General features: G+C 56.2%; 6 protein-coding genes across 6 annotated transcripts; 3 read left to right on the top strand and 3 right to left on the bottom strand.

Moving 5' to 3' along the window:
* Positions 1 to 840: 840 nt before the first annotated feature.
* On the bottom strand, positions 841 to 3,740 carry BKCO1_20008 (vacuolar sorting protein 35; the record flags this gene model as incomplete). Its single annotated transcript, XM_020272585.1, has 5 exons — positions 841 to 1,002; positions 1,091 to 1,237; positions 1,298 to 2,853; positions 2,906 to 3,540; positions 3,607 to 3,740. The coding sequence occupies 5 exons, from the start codon at positions 3,738 to 3,740 to the stop codon at positions 841 to 843; spliced, it is 2,634 nt and encodes an 877-aa protein (XP_020134753.1).
* A 639-nt stretch (positions 3,741 to 4,379) lies between these two features.
* Positions 4,380 to 4,985, bottom strand: BKCO1_20009 (carbohydrate binding family 6; the record flags this gene model as incomplete). Its single annotated transcript, XM_020272596.1, has 1 exon — positions 4,380 to 4,985. The coding sequence occupies one exon, from the start codon at positions 4,983 to 4,985 to the stop codon at positions 4,380 to 4,382; it is 606 nt and encodes a 201-aa protein (XP_020134752.1).
* Positions 4,986 to 5,612: 627 nt separating this feature from the next.
* Positions 5,613 to 6,749, bottom strand: BKCO1_200010 (3-hydroxybutyryl-dehydrogenase; the record flags this gene model as incomplete). Its single annotated transcript, XM_020272286.1, has 4 exons — positions 5,613 to 6,209; positions 6,269 to 6,402; positions 6,459 to 6,558; positions 6,615 to 6,749. 4 exons carry the CDS (start codon positions 6,747 to 6,749, stop codon positions 5,613 to 5,615), a joined length of 966 nt encoding a protein of 321 aa, XP_020135023.1.
* Positions 6,750 to 7,029: 280 nt separating this feature from the next.
* Positions 7,030 to 10,596, top strand: BKCO1_200011 (topoisomerase 1-associated factor 1; the record flags this gene model as incomplete). The annotated part of the gene is made up of 3 exons (XM_020272297.1): positions 7,030 to 7,107; positions 7,157 to 7,394; positions 7,442 to 10,596. 3 exons carry the CDS (start codon positions 7,030 to 7,032, stop codon positions 10,594 to 10,596), a joined length of 3,471 nt encoding a protein of 1,156 aa, XP_020135022.1.
* A 932-nt stretch (positions 10,597 to 11,528) lies between these two features.
* Positions 11,529 to 13,473, top strand: BKCO1_200012 (period circadian protein; the record flags this gene model as incomplete). Its single annotated transcript, XM_020272308.1, has 3 exons — positions 11,529 to 11,592; positions 11,643 to 11,888; positions 11,993 to 13,473. The coding sequence occupies 3 exons, from the start codon at positions 11,529 to 11,531 to the stop codon at positions 13,471 to 13,473; spliced, it is 1,791 nt and encodes a 596-aa protein (XP_020135021.1).
* Positions 13,474 to 14,252: 779 nt separating this feature from the next.
* On the top strand, positions 14,253 to 15,853 carry BKCO1_200013 (uncharacterized protein; the record flags this gene model as incomplete). The annotated part of the gene is made up of 3 exons (XM_020272319.1): positions 14,253 to 15,285; positions 15,481 to 15,681; positions 15,786 to 15,853. 3 exons carry the CDS (start codon positions 14,253 to 14,255, stop codon positions 15,851 to 15,853), a joined length of 1,302 nt encoding a protein of 433 aa, XP_020135020.1.
* Positions 15,854 to 16,524: the final 671 nt, after the last annotated feature.

The following is a 16,524-nucleotide window of genomic DNA, read 5'->3' on the forward strand; positions in this document are numbered from 1 at the left end:
ACGCATGCATTGTCACAAACTCTTCGTTCGCCTTCACTGCCGCAAGAACAGCCAGGCAGACAACATTGAGCAACGTTTAGGATGAGAGCTAGCCAAGCGTGGAGCAAGGCCGAAAAAAAAGAAAGAAAAAAAATTCAAGGTTTGCAGAGACACGGACAGACGCCTTGCACCGCCAGCACAAAACACAATCGACTCTGTGGTAGTAAGTAACCTTGGGACCCAGGGCGGGGCATTGAACAAAAGTCGTGCGTGCGTGCATATGGTGTTTGTGTGTGTATGTTTAAAAGGTGCGTATGTTATATCCGGCTCTCTAATTCCATTTCCCCACCCTCCCGCGTCATCCATCCCAGCTCATCCGCCCGCCCATCATGGCCTCATCTTTCAGTCCTCTTGCGCTCTCTCTCTCTCTCTCTCTCTCTCTCTTTCTCTCTCTACCCCTCTCTACCTTTCTCTCCTCCCCCTCCTCTCTCGACACACAGTGAACGACTGCAGGAAGTGACTTCTCTCCTCCCCTCCCCTCTCCTTTCCTTCGTCGTCACCAATCCATCCACCCCGCATCACCTCCTTGATATCACAGCAAAGTAAGCACATCGGTAACCCCATCATCTCCCTCTCCCACCACCTCTCTCATCATCGACTGAACTAAAAGAGAAACGCAAAAACCACCCCCACATCTACACCAATCCACCGCATTCGCTTCCCCCCATGAATCCAAGTTCGTATGGCATGCATGGGCGGGGGGAGGATTCACAGAACAATTCTCCAACAACAACGTTTGGAACAAAAACAAAACGACAATCCATTAAACCACTACGAGCCGCTCTCTCTCTCTCTCTCCTCTCACTTCGGTTGCGTCACGACGCCCTCGTACTCTCTCGACGAGATGTAATCGATAGTGCGCTGGAAATGCTTGCGGGGGTTCTCCAGGCTGGCCGTGTTCTCGTTGGTGTTGAGGTTCGAATGGATGAGCTCGATGAGGCCGTTGAGATACTTGGTGGTCACCTGTACACAGAAACAAAAAAGTCAACGATCACGCCCTTGTCGAGAACATAGTCTTTGAAATAAACGGAGAGGGTGAAAGGGGACTTACCGCTTCATTTTCCTGGTCGAAGTAGTAGACATAGCGGTTGAGAATCTCAACGAAGAGTTCGACGCTGACCGCCGCGTCCATGCACGCATCGGCCACCCGCAACGCGCGCTGCAAGCACTCGAGCACACGCTTGCCATCGCGGTAGAGCTGCTTCTCGTTAGCATTCGAACCATGGGGCGAGTGCCGTCGAACAGCTGATATACTTACATCCTTGGCATCTTCCTCGTTGCGAGCCCGGATCTCAGTCGCCCACCACAAGTGACTCGCCAAGTACACGGCACGGCACTGGTCCGGCTTCTTGAGCAGCTTGCTACCATGCAGGGCGCACTTCGTGATGAGGGTGTCGTAGTTGTCCCTGCTGAAATTTCTAGACATGTGCAGGCCGCCGGCGATGATGCAAACGGCCTGAAACTGCGCGCGGCTGTCGCTGATGGCCTCTTCGTATATGGTGAAAGCCTGTGCGTAGAACTCGTACGCGATCTCTTCGTGGCCAGTCTGGTCGGCGACCTGACCGCAGGCTACGAACAGCCGTAGTGACAGATCAGCTGCACCCGCGACACGGGCGTAGAGAGTGCTAAGGAGAGAGTGGGCAAACTTGTAGAGTGCCGATGATTGAGAGTTCCAGTTGTCGTCGAAATGCTCGCGTGTCTTGAATTTCCTCGCGAGCTTGAGAGATGAAGTAATGAGTGCAGGTGTGGTGTATTTGACGCGCTCGTTGCCATCGCTGAATGCCTTGCGAGCTGCTTGGAGGAGCTTGAATTGGGTATCATTGTCGGTTCCTTGAATGAGGTGCACTATCCGTGCCAGCCATCCCTGTTCTTCAATCGTTTCGTCCGTCTCCATGCCCTTCCGCTGCAGAGGACCACCAGGGTAGCCGGTGGGTTGTTGTGCGCCCTCCTTGATGAGGACCTTGAGGATCTCCAGCACAGACTCCAGGTTCTCCACGGATGTGATTTTAGTTGAATTCCTGAGCAAGCTTCGCGCAACCTCGCCAGCGACTGCTCGTCTGGTGGGATAGGGTTGAGAGTGCAGAAGCGGTACAAAGTTGGGGAGCGCGAGTGCGGTAAATAGAGAAAGATATGCCTTGAGAGGCGCCAGAAGAAGGTTGAGGATGTTGGATTGAGAAGCTTGCGAGTGAAGGTCGGCGCTGTTAGCATATTGCGCGACTCTCTCGTTAGCAAAATCAAGAACGCGATCGACATAGTCCAGGCGTTCCGGATAGATGCTTAATGCAAGGTTTGCGAGAGAAACGAGAAGAGCAATGGTATCTTGGATGGGCAGACGTGCCATCTTGACCAGCGCAGCGACTTGCTCGTAGAAGATCTCGAAGAGCTTGACGTTCTCCGGGATGCCACGGTGCTTCTTGACTTCGCCGTCAACAGCCGTGGCTTCGGTCTCGGCTGTCGCCTCAGACGGAGCGACTGTGGTGGATTCTGAAGGAGCAATGGATGCGTCTTCACCCTCATGCTCCGACTCGCCGTTTTCGCTGTTCTCGCCATTTGGCTGCGTCGACGATTCCGTATCCTTTGCCTCCTTCGATATCCGCAGCTGCTCAAGAAGCTTGGTACAAGCTTCCTCCTCGATCTGTTTCCGCTGTTCGGGTGTCTCGGCATCGGCTTCTCGGCCAGCATACGCAGATAGCCTGTCCATCAAGCTGATAACGATGGCCTTGACGTTGACGTGGGGATTGAGTCTGGCGGTGGCGGAGAGGAATTGGTCGAGGGTGTGGAGGTGGAATTCGTCGGGGAAGACCTGGATAATAACTTCTGGCCAGTTAGCGCGAGAATCAGTGCCATTTTGAAGATGCCAACCCACCGTCAAGCAGGTACTCTTGCGCGAGAACATCCCGACACTGCACGACCTGCTCAAGGAGTGGACCCAGGATCTTCTTGTAGTTCTCCAAGTCGACCAGCTGGCTCAGGCGGACCAGATTGCTCCCGACCAACAACTGCAGCTCCTGTCTTTCCTTGGTCCGCTGCTCCCGTTCCCGCGAATGACCCTGGTGTTGCAGCCGCACCCAAAGCTTGTTCATCTCGACGAAGTTGGTAAGAATGAAGCTGATAGAATCCTGTAGGTTGCCCTCGGGGCCATCGCCATCGCCGGTGGGAAGGCAGTCGCGGGACTGGCCGGAGAGGTAGTAACGCAGGAACAGGCCGCGAATGGGGTGTTGCACACCGCGGCTCATCTCCATCATGTCCTTCATGATCTCCTTGACGGGCGCGTCTTCAATGGCCATGTACACGGTGCCGACGGTGATCATGAGGTACAGACGCGGGATGATGTTGCCGGCATACTGGACCAGCTCGTACAGGTCGGCGAGGTGGTTGACGGGGTGGTTGTCGCGGAGGTAGACGGAGAGATAGCGCAGCGCATCGAAGACGGCCATGTACAGCTCATAGTATTGCTTGGGGCCGAGGCTGCTGGTGCGTAGTTCCGAGACGAGGGTCGAGCTGCAGGCGAATGCGGTCAGCAAGGAGCTATGGCAAAGATGCGGGGCGGGGGGAGGGGCCTGTTACCAGCACTTGAGCGCGTCCATCAGCTTCCCCGGCGTCTCCAGGCATCGCCGCATGAGCATCGTCTGCTGGCGCACCACGCCCAGGGCATCCTCCAGCAGGCGCGACTGGTCTTCCACGGGCGGAGGCGACGCCATTGCTGCGATCGAGGGATGGTGGCGTGTGACTGGTGGATGATGTCGTGGGTGTCGGCCTTGGTGCTGGCGATGCCGTTCGGTTGGCGACGTCGTCCCCTCGAACTGTGGCTGTGATTGGCGGTGCGTCGAGGCCCTTGCCCGCTGCGCCAGGTCACCCACCAACATGGGCGGCGTTCCACGGCTTCGCATGCGCATCGACTGCATTATTTTGGTATAGCTGGATCGATTTGCCTGCTCTACAGTATGTACTCAGATCTCAGAAGCTCCGCGCTGCGCCAAACACCTGCCACACACCTGCCAAACCCATCTCTCTCGCTGGGCAGCCACGGCGCTGCGCCACGCTTTCCCAAAACAGAAAGTCTAATCCTGGCAATCATGCTGCTATGTCCATGTCATCATGCCACAGCCCGGCCGTCAGTCATCCATCGTAGCAAGCACCTGCGTATTAAAGCTTTTACAGTCTAACGGTAGGCTCAAGAAGTGAAAAATTGGTAGATAAAGTCAAACAAGAGAAGAGAATTCGCCACTTCAGCGCATTCTGTCGCATGAGCCACGACCGAAGCACGCCCAACATGATGAGTAATGGCGGCCTCCAGCAAGTCCGGCAGCTGGATTATAAGATGGATGAGGTCGTGAAATCTATGACGGAGTGGTCGTCGTAAAGGTTTTGACGGCATATGACGTGTGCCACATGCCATTGTCGTAGTATGAAGTCGTGTCCGACTGTGTTGCAGTGACCGTAATCACCGATGGGGGAAGCGTCACAACGCTCGGCGGAATAGTGGTCGTGGATGTGGTTGATTCAGTCTCCGTGGCCGTGGAAGATGCGAAGATGGTGGTCGTGTAGACTACGGTCTGGGTGACCGACGGCGCTGGAGTCCGCGTCTCCGTCACAACCAGGGTCGTATCTTTGGTGTGGATAACCGTCTCAGTAGGTGAGACTGTTGTTGGTTTGTCGACGGTTTTTGTAAGAGTGACCGACGACGGCGCTTCCGAGGTGGTCGGTGAGCCTCCATCCACATTGACCACAGAGTAGGACTTTGCCGGTGCTCTGCGATGGAGTTCTTGTGCGTTGCTCCCGCCGTCTGCGTTGGATGTGCCATCGACGTTGACGACAGCATACGACCGCGACTTGGCGGGCGCTCGGGCGTCATTGCTCTGGCTGTTGACTGCTTCGAAAGGCAGGGCTGATGTGAGCCCGACGGCGAGCAAGCCCAGGCAGGCGAATCGGATGGGAGAGCGCATGATCACTAGTGGCAGTGGACAGTGCGAAGGTTTGCTTTCGGCGGTGTAGATCGAGTAAAGATGGACGAAGATAGTAAGAGGAGGATGCTAGGTTTGTCGATCTTGTGCGTGCTCGAGAAATGTGGAGATGATGAAGGCTTCGTGCATGCAGAACAAAGCAAAGTGCAGAAGAACGTGCGAAGTTCCCCAAGATGCATTCCCGCCATCTTCGTTGGGGATTTGGGAGGCTGGGAGGCTGGTATGGCGGGTGGCTGGCAACCGCCTGAGCGAGGCTGGGGTCGTAAACAAATCCCGGCGCTGTGCTTCGCTTATTCCCGACACTAAGCCCTACCACCCACCGACTCCGGGACCTTCACATGCCGCAACATCACTTTGCGCAAGTACCAGCTTGGGAGAGGACTACCTCTCTGCTGTTATGTGAGTTGCTAAATAAACACCCGCTCAAGTTTTTAGATGCCAGTGGCAACGGTAGTCGCGCCAACAAGCCTGCCAAGACGCACAGGCATGTTATGATGTCACTTCTTGCCGTGTTGCTCTGAAGTAGCGAAGCAACAAAGCTAGCTCTACGCAAACCACACATCATATTGCATTCGTCTTGGCAGCTCGGCTATGCAAGAGGATTCATCCTCAGTAGTCGTAAAATCCCTTGCCACTCTTCTTTCCGAGCCAGCCGGCATCAACCATCTTTCTCAGCAGTACAGCGGGCCGGTATTTGCTGTCGCCAGTCTCTTCATACAAGACCCTCATGATTGCCAAGCAGGTATCAATTCCGATGAAGTCGGCGAGTTGTAGCGGGCCCATTGGGACATTTGTCCCGTTCTTCATGATTGCGTCAATGTCCTCCTTTGCTCCGACACCAGTTTCCAAGCAGATGATAGCCTCATTGATGTAAGGCATCAGGATCCGGTTGGCAAGGAAGCCAGGGGAATCTGCTGATTGTGACGGAATCTTGCCCATCTTCTTGCACAGCTCAATGGCAGTATCGATGGTGTCCTGAGAGGTTTGTAGACCGGTAATAATCTCCACTCCCTTCTGTATCGGCACCGGATTCATGAAATGGGTGCTTATGACGCGCGAGGGACCGGACAGGTCTTTTGGATCTTTGGTCGTGGCGGCTGCGATTTTCGTGATCGAGATCGAGGACGTGTTTGTGGCCAGGATGGCATGCGAAGGGCAAACCTGTGCGAGCTGGGCGAATATCTTCGTCTTGAGGTCTGGGATTTCCTAGGCGATTGTGAGAATCCAAAGTTCAGGAACCCGGAATCCGATTGATGGTCACTCACAGGGACAGCCTCAATGACAAAATCGACATCAGAAAGATCGTCCAAAGTGGTACTCGAAGTCAAGCGCTCTCGCGCTGCTGTGGCATCCTGTTGAGAGATTCTCTGCTTTCCGACATCCTTCTCGAGCAACTTGTCTGGTATTCGCGTCAGGCCTGGAACTGATTGTGGGTATGTCGTGCTGAAGCAGTACCGGCAAACTTCAAGCCCTTGTCGATGGAAGCTTGAGAGGTATCGATGACTTTGACAGGAATTTGGGCCTTCTGTGCCGCGACGAGTGCAATCCCAAGACCCTATATGATGACAGTCAGTGTGGTAGCAATTGAAGGAGAGAAAGTTCAACACTGACCATTTGGCCCGCACCGAGCACACCAAGCTTCTTAACCTCGGCAGCAGCAGCTATCGAGGGAGTGGAGCTGAAGCTGCGCAGCTGCGCAAAAGTCGTGCAGCGCGCCGCATAGCGTGTTGCTGCAAAGAGAGACATGGTGCAGTAAGGAGAGCTGCAAGATGTTGAGGAGGGGTGAACGGAGGTGGAGGGGTTCCCCAGAACAGCGGCCGGGGAAGCCTGCGGCATGTGAGCAGGCCGATGGCAGCCGTCACCGTCACCTCGGCTTAACGCATGCTGCACGGACCGTTTGGTGTCGTGGCGCTGAGACGCGTTCCAACGCGCTAGTCGTCCGGTCGCGTCGCCCGACACGGCCACCAATTCGCGTTTGCGAGATGTGCTGAGCGCCGACGCAGGAATCCCACCAGCGACCACAACCATGAGTCTCGACGACTGGGTCTCGCGCGACACTGTCGATGCCGAAGTTCGCGCGCACATATACAGTCTCGTCTCAGCGGTAGGTCCGCAATTTACCCCAGCAGAGGCAAGCTACTAACCCTCGACAGGTCGGTGGCTCCAGTATCGAGTTTGAGGCCCGCTATGTACTTGGAGACGATGCACTTGCCTGTTTGAAAGATATCCGCCGGTGGTTGCGGCTATACGACCAACGATTGAACCGACATGATGTGGCGAGATGCTTGGCTGAGGCAGATGTGGTGAAGGGAGACCTTTGCGAAATCCTGGCACTATGGACCGAACAGCGGGCAAACGACTCTCTCAAGCGCAAGGCCGCTCTGGCCTCTAGTAAGTGTCTCGCCCAATGCTCTGCCGGAGTAAGCTGACTCTTGTAGTGGAGGTGCTGGTCCCAATTACCTGGCCTCTGCAGCTCGATCAGGACGAAGCCACTGTTAATCACCATCGCCACATCCCCTACCTGCAGCTCGCGCAAACCAAATACAAGCGGGTTGTAATGCAGCATCATTCCAAAATCCTCCGCACCGCAGTACGATTGGCCCTCCCTTCCATGGCAGAGCCCCGACGAGAGAGAAGTAGTCGCGATAACGGCATCATCTCGATCATACTTTACTTTCTCCGAAACATCGCCCTCATCACACACCCTCCGAACCTCCCCGAAGACGATAACGAGGCGGAGATCTCTCGATCGGCTACAATCGATGCATTTCACTACCAAGATATATTCCAGCTGCTGCTCACAGTGGCCTCAAGTATTGGAGACGAATTCGTCGATCAGGACGTTATAGTGCTCGAGATCTTGTTCCATCTGCTGAAGGGCATCGACGTTGAGAAGCTCTTCATGGAGGAGGAGAAGCTGGCCAGCTCTAACACCAATGAATTGAGGGACCTGATTCAGAAGGAAAAAGCGATGCTTGCAGGGTATGCGAAGCACGCACCAACAAGACACAACCGCTTTGGGACAATGATTTGGGTCAAGAGAGATGACGAAAAAGTGTCCACGGTGTCGGGGCAAGATGTACTTGCGAGCAGCGAGAGGAGCATGCAAAAGATGGACAAATCCAAAAAATGGAATAGGCCAAAGTACACCGGAAAAAAGAAGAACGATCTTCCACTGGACGAATTCGACAAGAAGGTTCCGCTTGACAAGTCCGCACGGAGACACCTTAAGACGTTCGTCGAAGAGTTCCTGGATTCATCTTTCAACCCTTTGTTCACTCATCTAAGAAAGGCCATCGAAAATGAGGCTGATCGTGTGCTCACGGAGACGCATCCAAGACAGTTTTGCTACCTGATTTCGTGGTTCCTGCAAGCCGAGTGTGCGCGTCGTGCGAAGGCCAAGAAGGCCGCTCAGAACAAGGATTCTGCAGCCACCGTTGCAGAAGATGAAAGCTTCGCTTTGATCGCTTCGGTAATGAACCAGGAGACCTTCATCCTCTTGAACAGATTCATGCAGCTCAGTCTGGATAGCAAGTCATGGCAGGACTTGAATGCAGCCATGAAATGCTTCACGCAAATCCTCCAGACAGTGCAGGAAATGTCCGAGTCCAGCCTGGAGGACGACCAGGAGATTGCCGAGAACATCTTAAACCGCATCTTCTACGAGGAGACCACCCACGACCGAATAGTTACATTACTACGCAGCTACAAGGACCAAGGACTCGGCTACTTGGACGCTTGTACTGAGCTGACCCACGTCTTCATACGAATGCTTGAACGTTATTCGAAGCAGAATGTTGATCTCCAAGTTCGAAGCCGTAGACGAGCTCGTAAAAAGGCCAAAGCGGTCGCGCAAGCCAACGGTGATGGGGAGGTCGAGGATCAAGGTAACGGAGAAGATGATGTCGTCGCAGCTCACCGGGCAACTTCCGAGAGGAAGTTCGACTTTGCTCGGTTTCAAGCTCGTTTCACAACCCAGGGCTGCATCGATACTTTCGTGGCCTTCACTCGGTACTACAACGATTTGAGCGTCGAACAATTGAAACGCGCCCATCGCTTCTTTTATCGAGTCGCTTTCAAGCTGGAGATGGGGATCATGCTATACCGTGCCGACATCATTGCTCTGTTCAACAAGATGATCAAAGGTCCCGAGGGTCTTGACAAATCTCTTCCCATTTCCAAGGAGTGGGAAGAGCTTGTGAAGCAGGTCTTCCGCCGTTGTATCAAGAAAGTCCAGGAACGTCCAGAGCTCATTGTGGAGATGCTTTTCAGCAAGATCCCGGCAACTGTTTATTATCTCGAGCATGGTCACGACAAGGAAGTCACCACGAGAATACCAAGACCACCGGCTGAACTTGAGGTCAAGGGAAACCTGGAAAAGGACAAGCAAATTGGAGTTGCTGTATCACTTCTCATCAACCAGAACAAGTCTGAACATTTGGCATGGGTCAAGAAAACCCTGTCATCTGCGGCTGAAGAGCGGAGTGCGTGGGAGCAAGATCAAGCAACTCGCAAGGCTATGACGGAATTCTCTGCGGACCAGGCTGTCCCTTCGACAGAGGACGATGGTGCTCCGTCCATCACCGTGAGGCCAGACAACGAGGAGCGCCGCATTGCCTTATTCAAGGACAACAAACTGCGGTTACTTCTCAAGATTCTCGGGTTCATAAGGGTGGGTCTCGACGAAGACCGAGATGCTAGCTGGATCATTCCCCCCTCTCTCACCTCTGAAGAGCTTCAACAGAGTGCGCAAGCCATTCAACAAACAGAATGGGAGCCCCCAAGCTTTGACGAAGACAAGTCGGCCGAGGACATGGTCCGCACGAAGCGGCAACACGTTGCTCTTCGCGGTGATACTGATGATGAGGACGATGACGTCCCTGATGCCCTGGACGACGAAGAACTTTTCCCGGCAGGCGGCCCAACTGCCCGTCGGTCTGACGCTTTGAAAGAGCTCAAGAAGAAGAGGACCCGAAACAAGAGGACGGCGAGCGAAGAACCGGACGATGAAGAGAAGGAAAGGAAGAAAGAAGCACGCCGACAAAGGGAACTGGAGAAGAGGCGGAAAATCAAGAGCGAACTATTCGTCCACTCATCAGATGAGGATACAGACGAGGAAGCAGACAGAGAGTTCTTCGCTGCCGAGGAGGAGAGAAGGAAGAAGACGGCGGGCAAGATTGTCCGGGCCCTCATCAGCGCTCAGATTCACGACACAGCAAGCAAAAAGAGGAAGTCGACGGCAGCAAACAAAAAGAGCAGGAAGAAGCAAAAGGGATCTGGAACTGGATCTGACAGTGAAGATGCCGGTACCGGGCTGGACAGTCGTTCGTCGTCGGAAGAACCTGTCAGCCGGCTCAGGATCGTTAGCGATGACGAGGAAGAGTCTGATACACCCCTGTCGTCTCAGCATGCGGCGAAAGACACTGCCAGGGAAAAGTTTGCGGAGGCGCAGGCGACTACAGAGAAGACCACGCGAGATGTGGAGATGCAGGAAGGCGATGACGAGGAGGATGAGGGCGTTCCAGCCCGCAGGCCCGTGCGCAGGAGGAACATCCGCGCAGGTTTCTTGATTGACAGTGATGAGTCGGAGTAGTGGAACACTAGGGATTCACTAGTAGGCGAGATTGGCGTTACGCGGGGGCTCACATGGCAAGGTGGCCTTATAAGCGGGGTAAAGTTGGGCGTTCGAGTAGGGTCCAGCCATGGCAGCATGCGATGGGATTTTTAGCGGCAATGGGGTACGTAGCCCAATCCGTGTTCCGACTTTTCCGGTCTGACCAAGGCGTGGGATGGGAGAGCAAGACAGGCAAAGATTGCGATGACGCTCAATTACGTTCAGCTGTGCTTGGCTCGGGTTGACAGGGTCCGCAAACGGGGTGGCGGCCGGGAAGGCGACAGGACCAAAATTATTATCCTCCGGCAGGCACTCCACAATTTTGATAGGTATTGCAGCAGCCGGGGCTCGGGCGCGGGGCTGCACCGCCTCATGGGGCGGCATGGTTGCGTGCTCCCGCGATTGCCATGGCCAGGGCACGCTATTATGATACTAGCCTTACGCCATAGCTGCCGCGCAGCGTGTGGCACGAGCGCCGCACCTTTTCCGAATCCTGTTATTATTCCTTGCGTCGCATCTGGTTTGGCGCTGGCAGGTGCGTAACCCGCCGATCCGGTCCAGAACAGGCTGACGGGCGCGCCACGCCGTGATGTCACTGGTCGCGGACGTGCGCTGGGCGGGGCCCCGATGCAGGTGCGATCGGCAGGTCAAGCTTCTCCAGCCACTCCCTAGCCGTCGCTTCCGTGCGCGCTGTGGCGCACGTTTGACGCTTGTCTGCCATCTCCAACATGCACTTGCGTTGACGTCAGGCGCGCTCCTGCCGCATAAATACATCTATTCTGCGCCGTCCAGAGCTCCCATCTTCCATCAATCCAACACCTCTCAACCACTCTACAACTCCTTCACAACCTCTCTCTTCTACAACCACCTTTGAGATACCCTTGATTTCAGTAATCCTCAACACCACAATCATGTCCCACCACACTGGCGAGTCTACCGGCAGCGGCCTCAGGGGTGCCGCCGGCGCTGTTCATGGTAAGCTCACCTCTCTCACCCTGTCCTCACCCTCCACCAACCCGCCTTAGGTCTTGGAGAGACGATTCGCGGCACCATAAACACTGCAGCCGACACTGCAGTTGGTAGCGACGCCTCCAAGAACCAGGCCATCAGAGACCGCGGCGTGGACGAGATCAACACGGGCCGCTACCATGGCACCGGTGCTGGTGTAACTCCCGCCGACACGGCCGCTGAGCGTCACAACCGCGCCGCCCAGGGCGAGTATCCCAGCACAACATCGACTGGTGCTACTGGCCTGGGCAGCAGCACTCACAGTACGCGTTGATCTCTCCATCAGCTGCACTTTGTACATACCATCATCACAATATACAACGTCTTCATTTTCTTGAAGAGCAGAATAATAACATTCGTGTCTCAGACCCTACCACCACCCACACTGGAGCCTACGACACCACTGGCACCACCGGCCACACCGGCCACACCGGTCACACCGGTCACACCGGCCACACCGGCCACACTGGTTCCGGCTACGCTGCCCCTGGCGAATATGGCCACCCCTCGTCGACAAACGCTGGCCCTCACAGCTCAAACATTGCCAACAGTGCCGACCCTCGTGTAGACTCTGATCTTGACAGCCATCGTCACGCTGGTTCCACTACCGGTGCTGGCTACGGTCACTCTGGCTCCACCACTGGTGGTGCTGGCTACGGCAACACTACCGGTACTGGCCACGGTCACTCTGGCACTACGGGCTCTCACTCTCAATATGAGGACCCTCGCTCTACCAACTCTGGTCCTCACGGCTCGAACGTTGCCAACAAGGCCGACCCTCGTGTCGACTCTGATCGCGACAACCGTGAGCACCGCCGCGGCAGCGCAGCCACCGCTGGCCTGCAACCCACCGGTGGCCTGAGCGGTGGCACCAGCCGTCAGGACCTTGAGGGCATCGACCCCACCGACATCAAGGGCGGCTACACCACCGCCGAGACCACCACCGGCCACAGCGGCCATGGCGGAAACACTGGCTTGCACGGCGCCCACGAGTCGCACGTCGGCAACAACCCCGACTCCAACAGCCACGGCCCTCACGGCTCAAAGATCGCCAACAAGCTCGACCCCCGCGTTGACTCGGATGCCGACAACCGTGCTCGCACTGGCAACCAGACCGGTGCTGTTGCTGGTCCCCACGGCTCGAACCTGGCCAACAAGGCTGACCCCCGTGTCGACTCCGACCTTGACAACCGCGCCCACCACCCCGGTGCTGGTACCACCAACACTCATGGCTCGACCGCTGGTCACAACACCTACGGCTCGACTACCGGTCCCACCGGCACGCACGGTTCGACTGGTTACGGCAACACGTCGACGAACCACGGCACTCACGACTCCAACATTGCCAACAAGGCTGACCCGCGCTTCGACTCGGACCGTGACGGTCGTGCTCACCACGACACCACTGGCACGTACGGCTCGACCACCGGTCCTACCGGCACGCACGGCTCGACTGGTTACGGCAACACGTCGACGAACCACGGCCCCCACGACTCCAACATCGCCAACAAGGCCGACCCGCGCTTCGACTCGGACCGTGATGGTCGTGCTCACCACAACACCACCGGTACGCACGGCTCGACGGGCTATGGCAACACTTCGACCAACCACGGTACCCATGACTCCAATGTCGCCAACAAGGCCGATCCCCGTTTCGACTCGGACCGCGACAACCGCGCCCACCACGACACCACTGGCGCTCACGGCGTCCACGGTGATGACCACACCACCTCCAAGCACGCCAAGAACGACAGTGCCACCAACACGACGGAGTCCCACCCCAGCCACGGCACTGGCTTCGTTGGCAAGGTTCTCGACAAGGTTGATCCCCGCGTCAAGAATGCTTAAATGCACCTCTGGGCTCATGAGCTTATGATGACTGTACGACTTTTGATTACGGACGATTGAAAATGAGGCGGCCTCAGGCCTAAGTAGTTGTAATACCCCATTGCCTAGGTAGCTCAATTAATGAAGTATGATACCAATTACTAGAGTGTCGGTGTTTATGCTATGTGAAATATGATTGATACGTGAAGAATCGGACTCGATAGATTGAAGCTAACGTTTGATGACCAGAACTAGGTGGTAAGTTCAGTGTTCGATTCGATTGTTAGGAAATCTCTTCACAAGTCATGAAAGAATCAGACGTGATGGGTCGTCCACGGTAAGGGTTGTCTTGCGATGAATCCTTGCCGTACCGCTCACAGTAGTACCCACAGGGGTTCGAAGGGTCCATTGCTATCGGTTCTAAGTTTACCTTGCGCCTATAATCTTGGAACGTGCTTGATCACCTCGCTATCCCCAAAATCCTCCTCCATCTGGTGAGATATATGGAGGTGGCTCGCATTTCTCAGTGGCAGAAAGTTCTGCGAGACGCAGCGGAACGGCGCGGTGGAGTCAACCAGCAGTCAACTGTTTGAACAGTCTTACACGAACACATCCAATGGCACCTCTGAGAGGACCCAGATCACCCTCCCGTCACGTCGGGAGCCTTGTAGCGCCAAGGCGCCCACGTGCTCATCACACACGGCCGTCGCTCTTTCCATAAAATACTCAACACCTGAACAAAACCTGACCATCTTCTCCTCACCCCGCCGCAGCCGCAACACCAGCCAACCAACCCAACCATGACCGACAAACCCACGAACACCGGGCCCGGCAGCAGCGGCGCCGAGCGCCAACCGATCGGCAGCTTCACCACCCTGCCCTACCGCACTCGCCCACCCGACGTCAACACCACCACCGCCGCCGCCGCCACCGCCCCCGCACCAGCCGGCCGCACCGGCAGCACCGCCGCGAACCAAACGCAACAACCGCACCACCACCACGCCGTCGGCCCTTCCCCCTTCCTCCCGGTCTACAACCTCACCCTGAGCCACCGCCCCCGCCCCCAGCAACAACCCCAGCAACAGCTCCCCGCCGAGACACAGCAAACGCAACAACAACCGCACCACCACCGCCACGCCGTCAGCTACCCTCCCGGCCTCGTCCCCCCCTCCAACCTCACCCCGAGCCACCCCCGCCGCCAGCAACCCCAACAACCCCAGCAACCCCAGTACCTCCCCGACCTCGGCTTCAACCCCGCGACCCATCTCGCGGCGCCTACAACGTCTACGCTTTCGCCTACAGCGCAACCATTCGTCCCCACCGCCCACGACAACAACCGCTACGCCAGTCAGACGACGACGACAACAACAACAACAACGACCACGACCACGACCACGATGCTATCGTCGTCCCAGCCGCCCTGGCTCAACGTCGATACTGGAAGCGTAGACGCAAGCGCAGACGAAAGCGCAGACGCAGACGCAGACGCAGACGCAGACGTAGACGTAGACGCAGACGCGGCCGGTGGTCGAGCTGGTGGTCGAGCTGGTGGTCGAGCTGGTGGTCGAGCTGGCCGTCGCCGGCGCACGGGCAGGCGACGCGGCCGCGCTTACAAGGACCGCGACGCCCCGCCGGCGGCGGCGGCGGATGATCGACAGCGGTATCCTTTGGGCATGGCATCGGCGGCGGGGGTGGTTTATGAGGAGGGGGAGGGGGAGGGGGAGGGGGAGGCGGAGGCGGAGTGGGAGGGGCAGCAGCAGGGTGCGCGGCAGGGACGTGTGCAGCAGGGTGTGCGGCGGGCTCATTTCGACGGGGGGCGTGGAGAGGACGAAGGTAAGTCGAGTCGTGATGATGGATGATGAGACGAGGCGCGCGGCGTGGTGCTGTCTGTAATCTGTATGCATGTCGGTGTGGAAGGGAGGGAGGATGCGAGTCTGATGTGGTGGAGACGAGGAGATTTCGGGGCAGTGCTCTTGAATCTTCGAGGAATTTGACGCTAACGGGGCGTGGTTCTTCGGACACTTGTAGATTCGGAGCTGCCGCTGCAACCGACTAGGAACGAGGCGTTCGAAAGAGTGGCGCGACTCGCCCTGCAGCAGGCCGCGGACGGCTATTCGAGCGAGCATATGACCGTTCGTGCCGTGTTTGAGGCGGCGACGATGCATGGGATCAGTCACTTCGCTGAGGATGCGTGGCGCTTTGCGATGGAGGAGGGCGTGGGGACCGTTGGTGAGTACTGTCCTGCGCCGCTCTTTTTTTCTTTTTTTCTTTTTTTTTTGCCTCAGCTTGAGTTGCTTGTAGGCGATCAGGGTGCTGACATGGAGCGCGTGTAGGCGTTCGTCATCTTGAACGTGCGATGCTGGCTTACCAGGAGAGGACGGCCTGGAAGGTCACTGAGTAGGTGCAGGTCAGGTCATGGTGGGGCGCGGGTTTGATATCGGGCATGGGGAATGGGGCGGTTGCTTTGCGGACTATGGCTCTGAGTCTTCTGAGCTTGTTTGTTCGTGGAGGTTGAAACATTCTTTGGCGAGAGAAAGTGGGCTTTTCAATCATTAACGCACATGGAAGTAGTTGGGTGCTTTGGTCCTCCGTGAGAGCTTTGGCTGTGGTCAACTGCAATATCCCAAGCTCATTCATTTTGGCAAATTCGCATCAAGTGCTTGTGTGAAGTCTTCGTAGAGTTGCTTTTCGGTAGACGCTTCGGCGCTTATGCAGCATTGCATTCTCCAGAACATGACTGTGGTAATGATGATGGGGTGCTTTCAATTGATCACTCGTTCCGCGGACGTGCTGTCAACACGCTATCCTGAATCGGTAACGTCACCAATAAGTACCTCAACTATGCAAATTGACGGAGGAGGCGCCAGGGAGGGACGTGTGAAACGATTTACAAGAGACGCATTATTAAGCGACTCCATGTCACCTATGCTCCAGAAGCGACGAATCCTCTGCCTTTCATGGTAGAATTGTGGCTTCATCCAGAGCGGTAGGGGCGGAAAGCGGCTAGATGTTGCGAACCGTCATGCAGTGAGCCACAAAGGACGCGGCCCGAAGTCATTGGCCAAGTTTATC

The sequence above is a fragment of the Diplodia corticola genome (genome assembly GCF_001883845.1).
Source record: "Diplodia corticola strain CBS 112549 chromosome Unknown scaffold2, whole genome shotgun sequence".
Classification (NCBI taxonomy): domain Eukaryota; kingdom Fungi; phylum Ascomycota; class Dothideomycetes; order Botryosphaeriales; family Botryosphaeriaceae; genus Diplodia; species Diplodia corticola.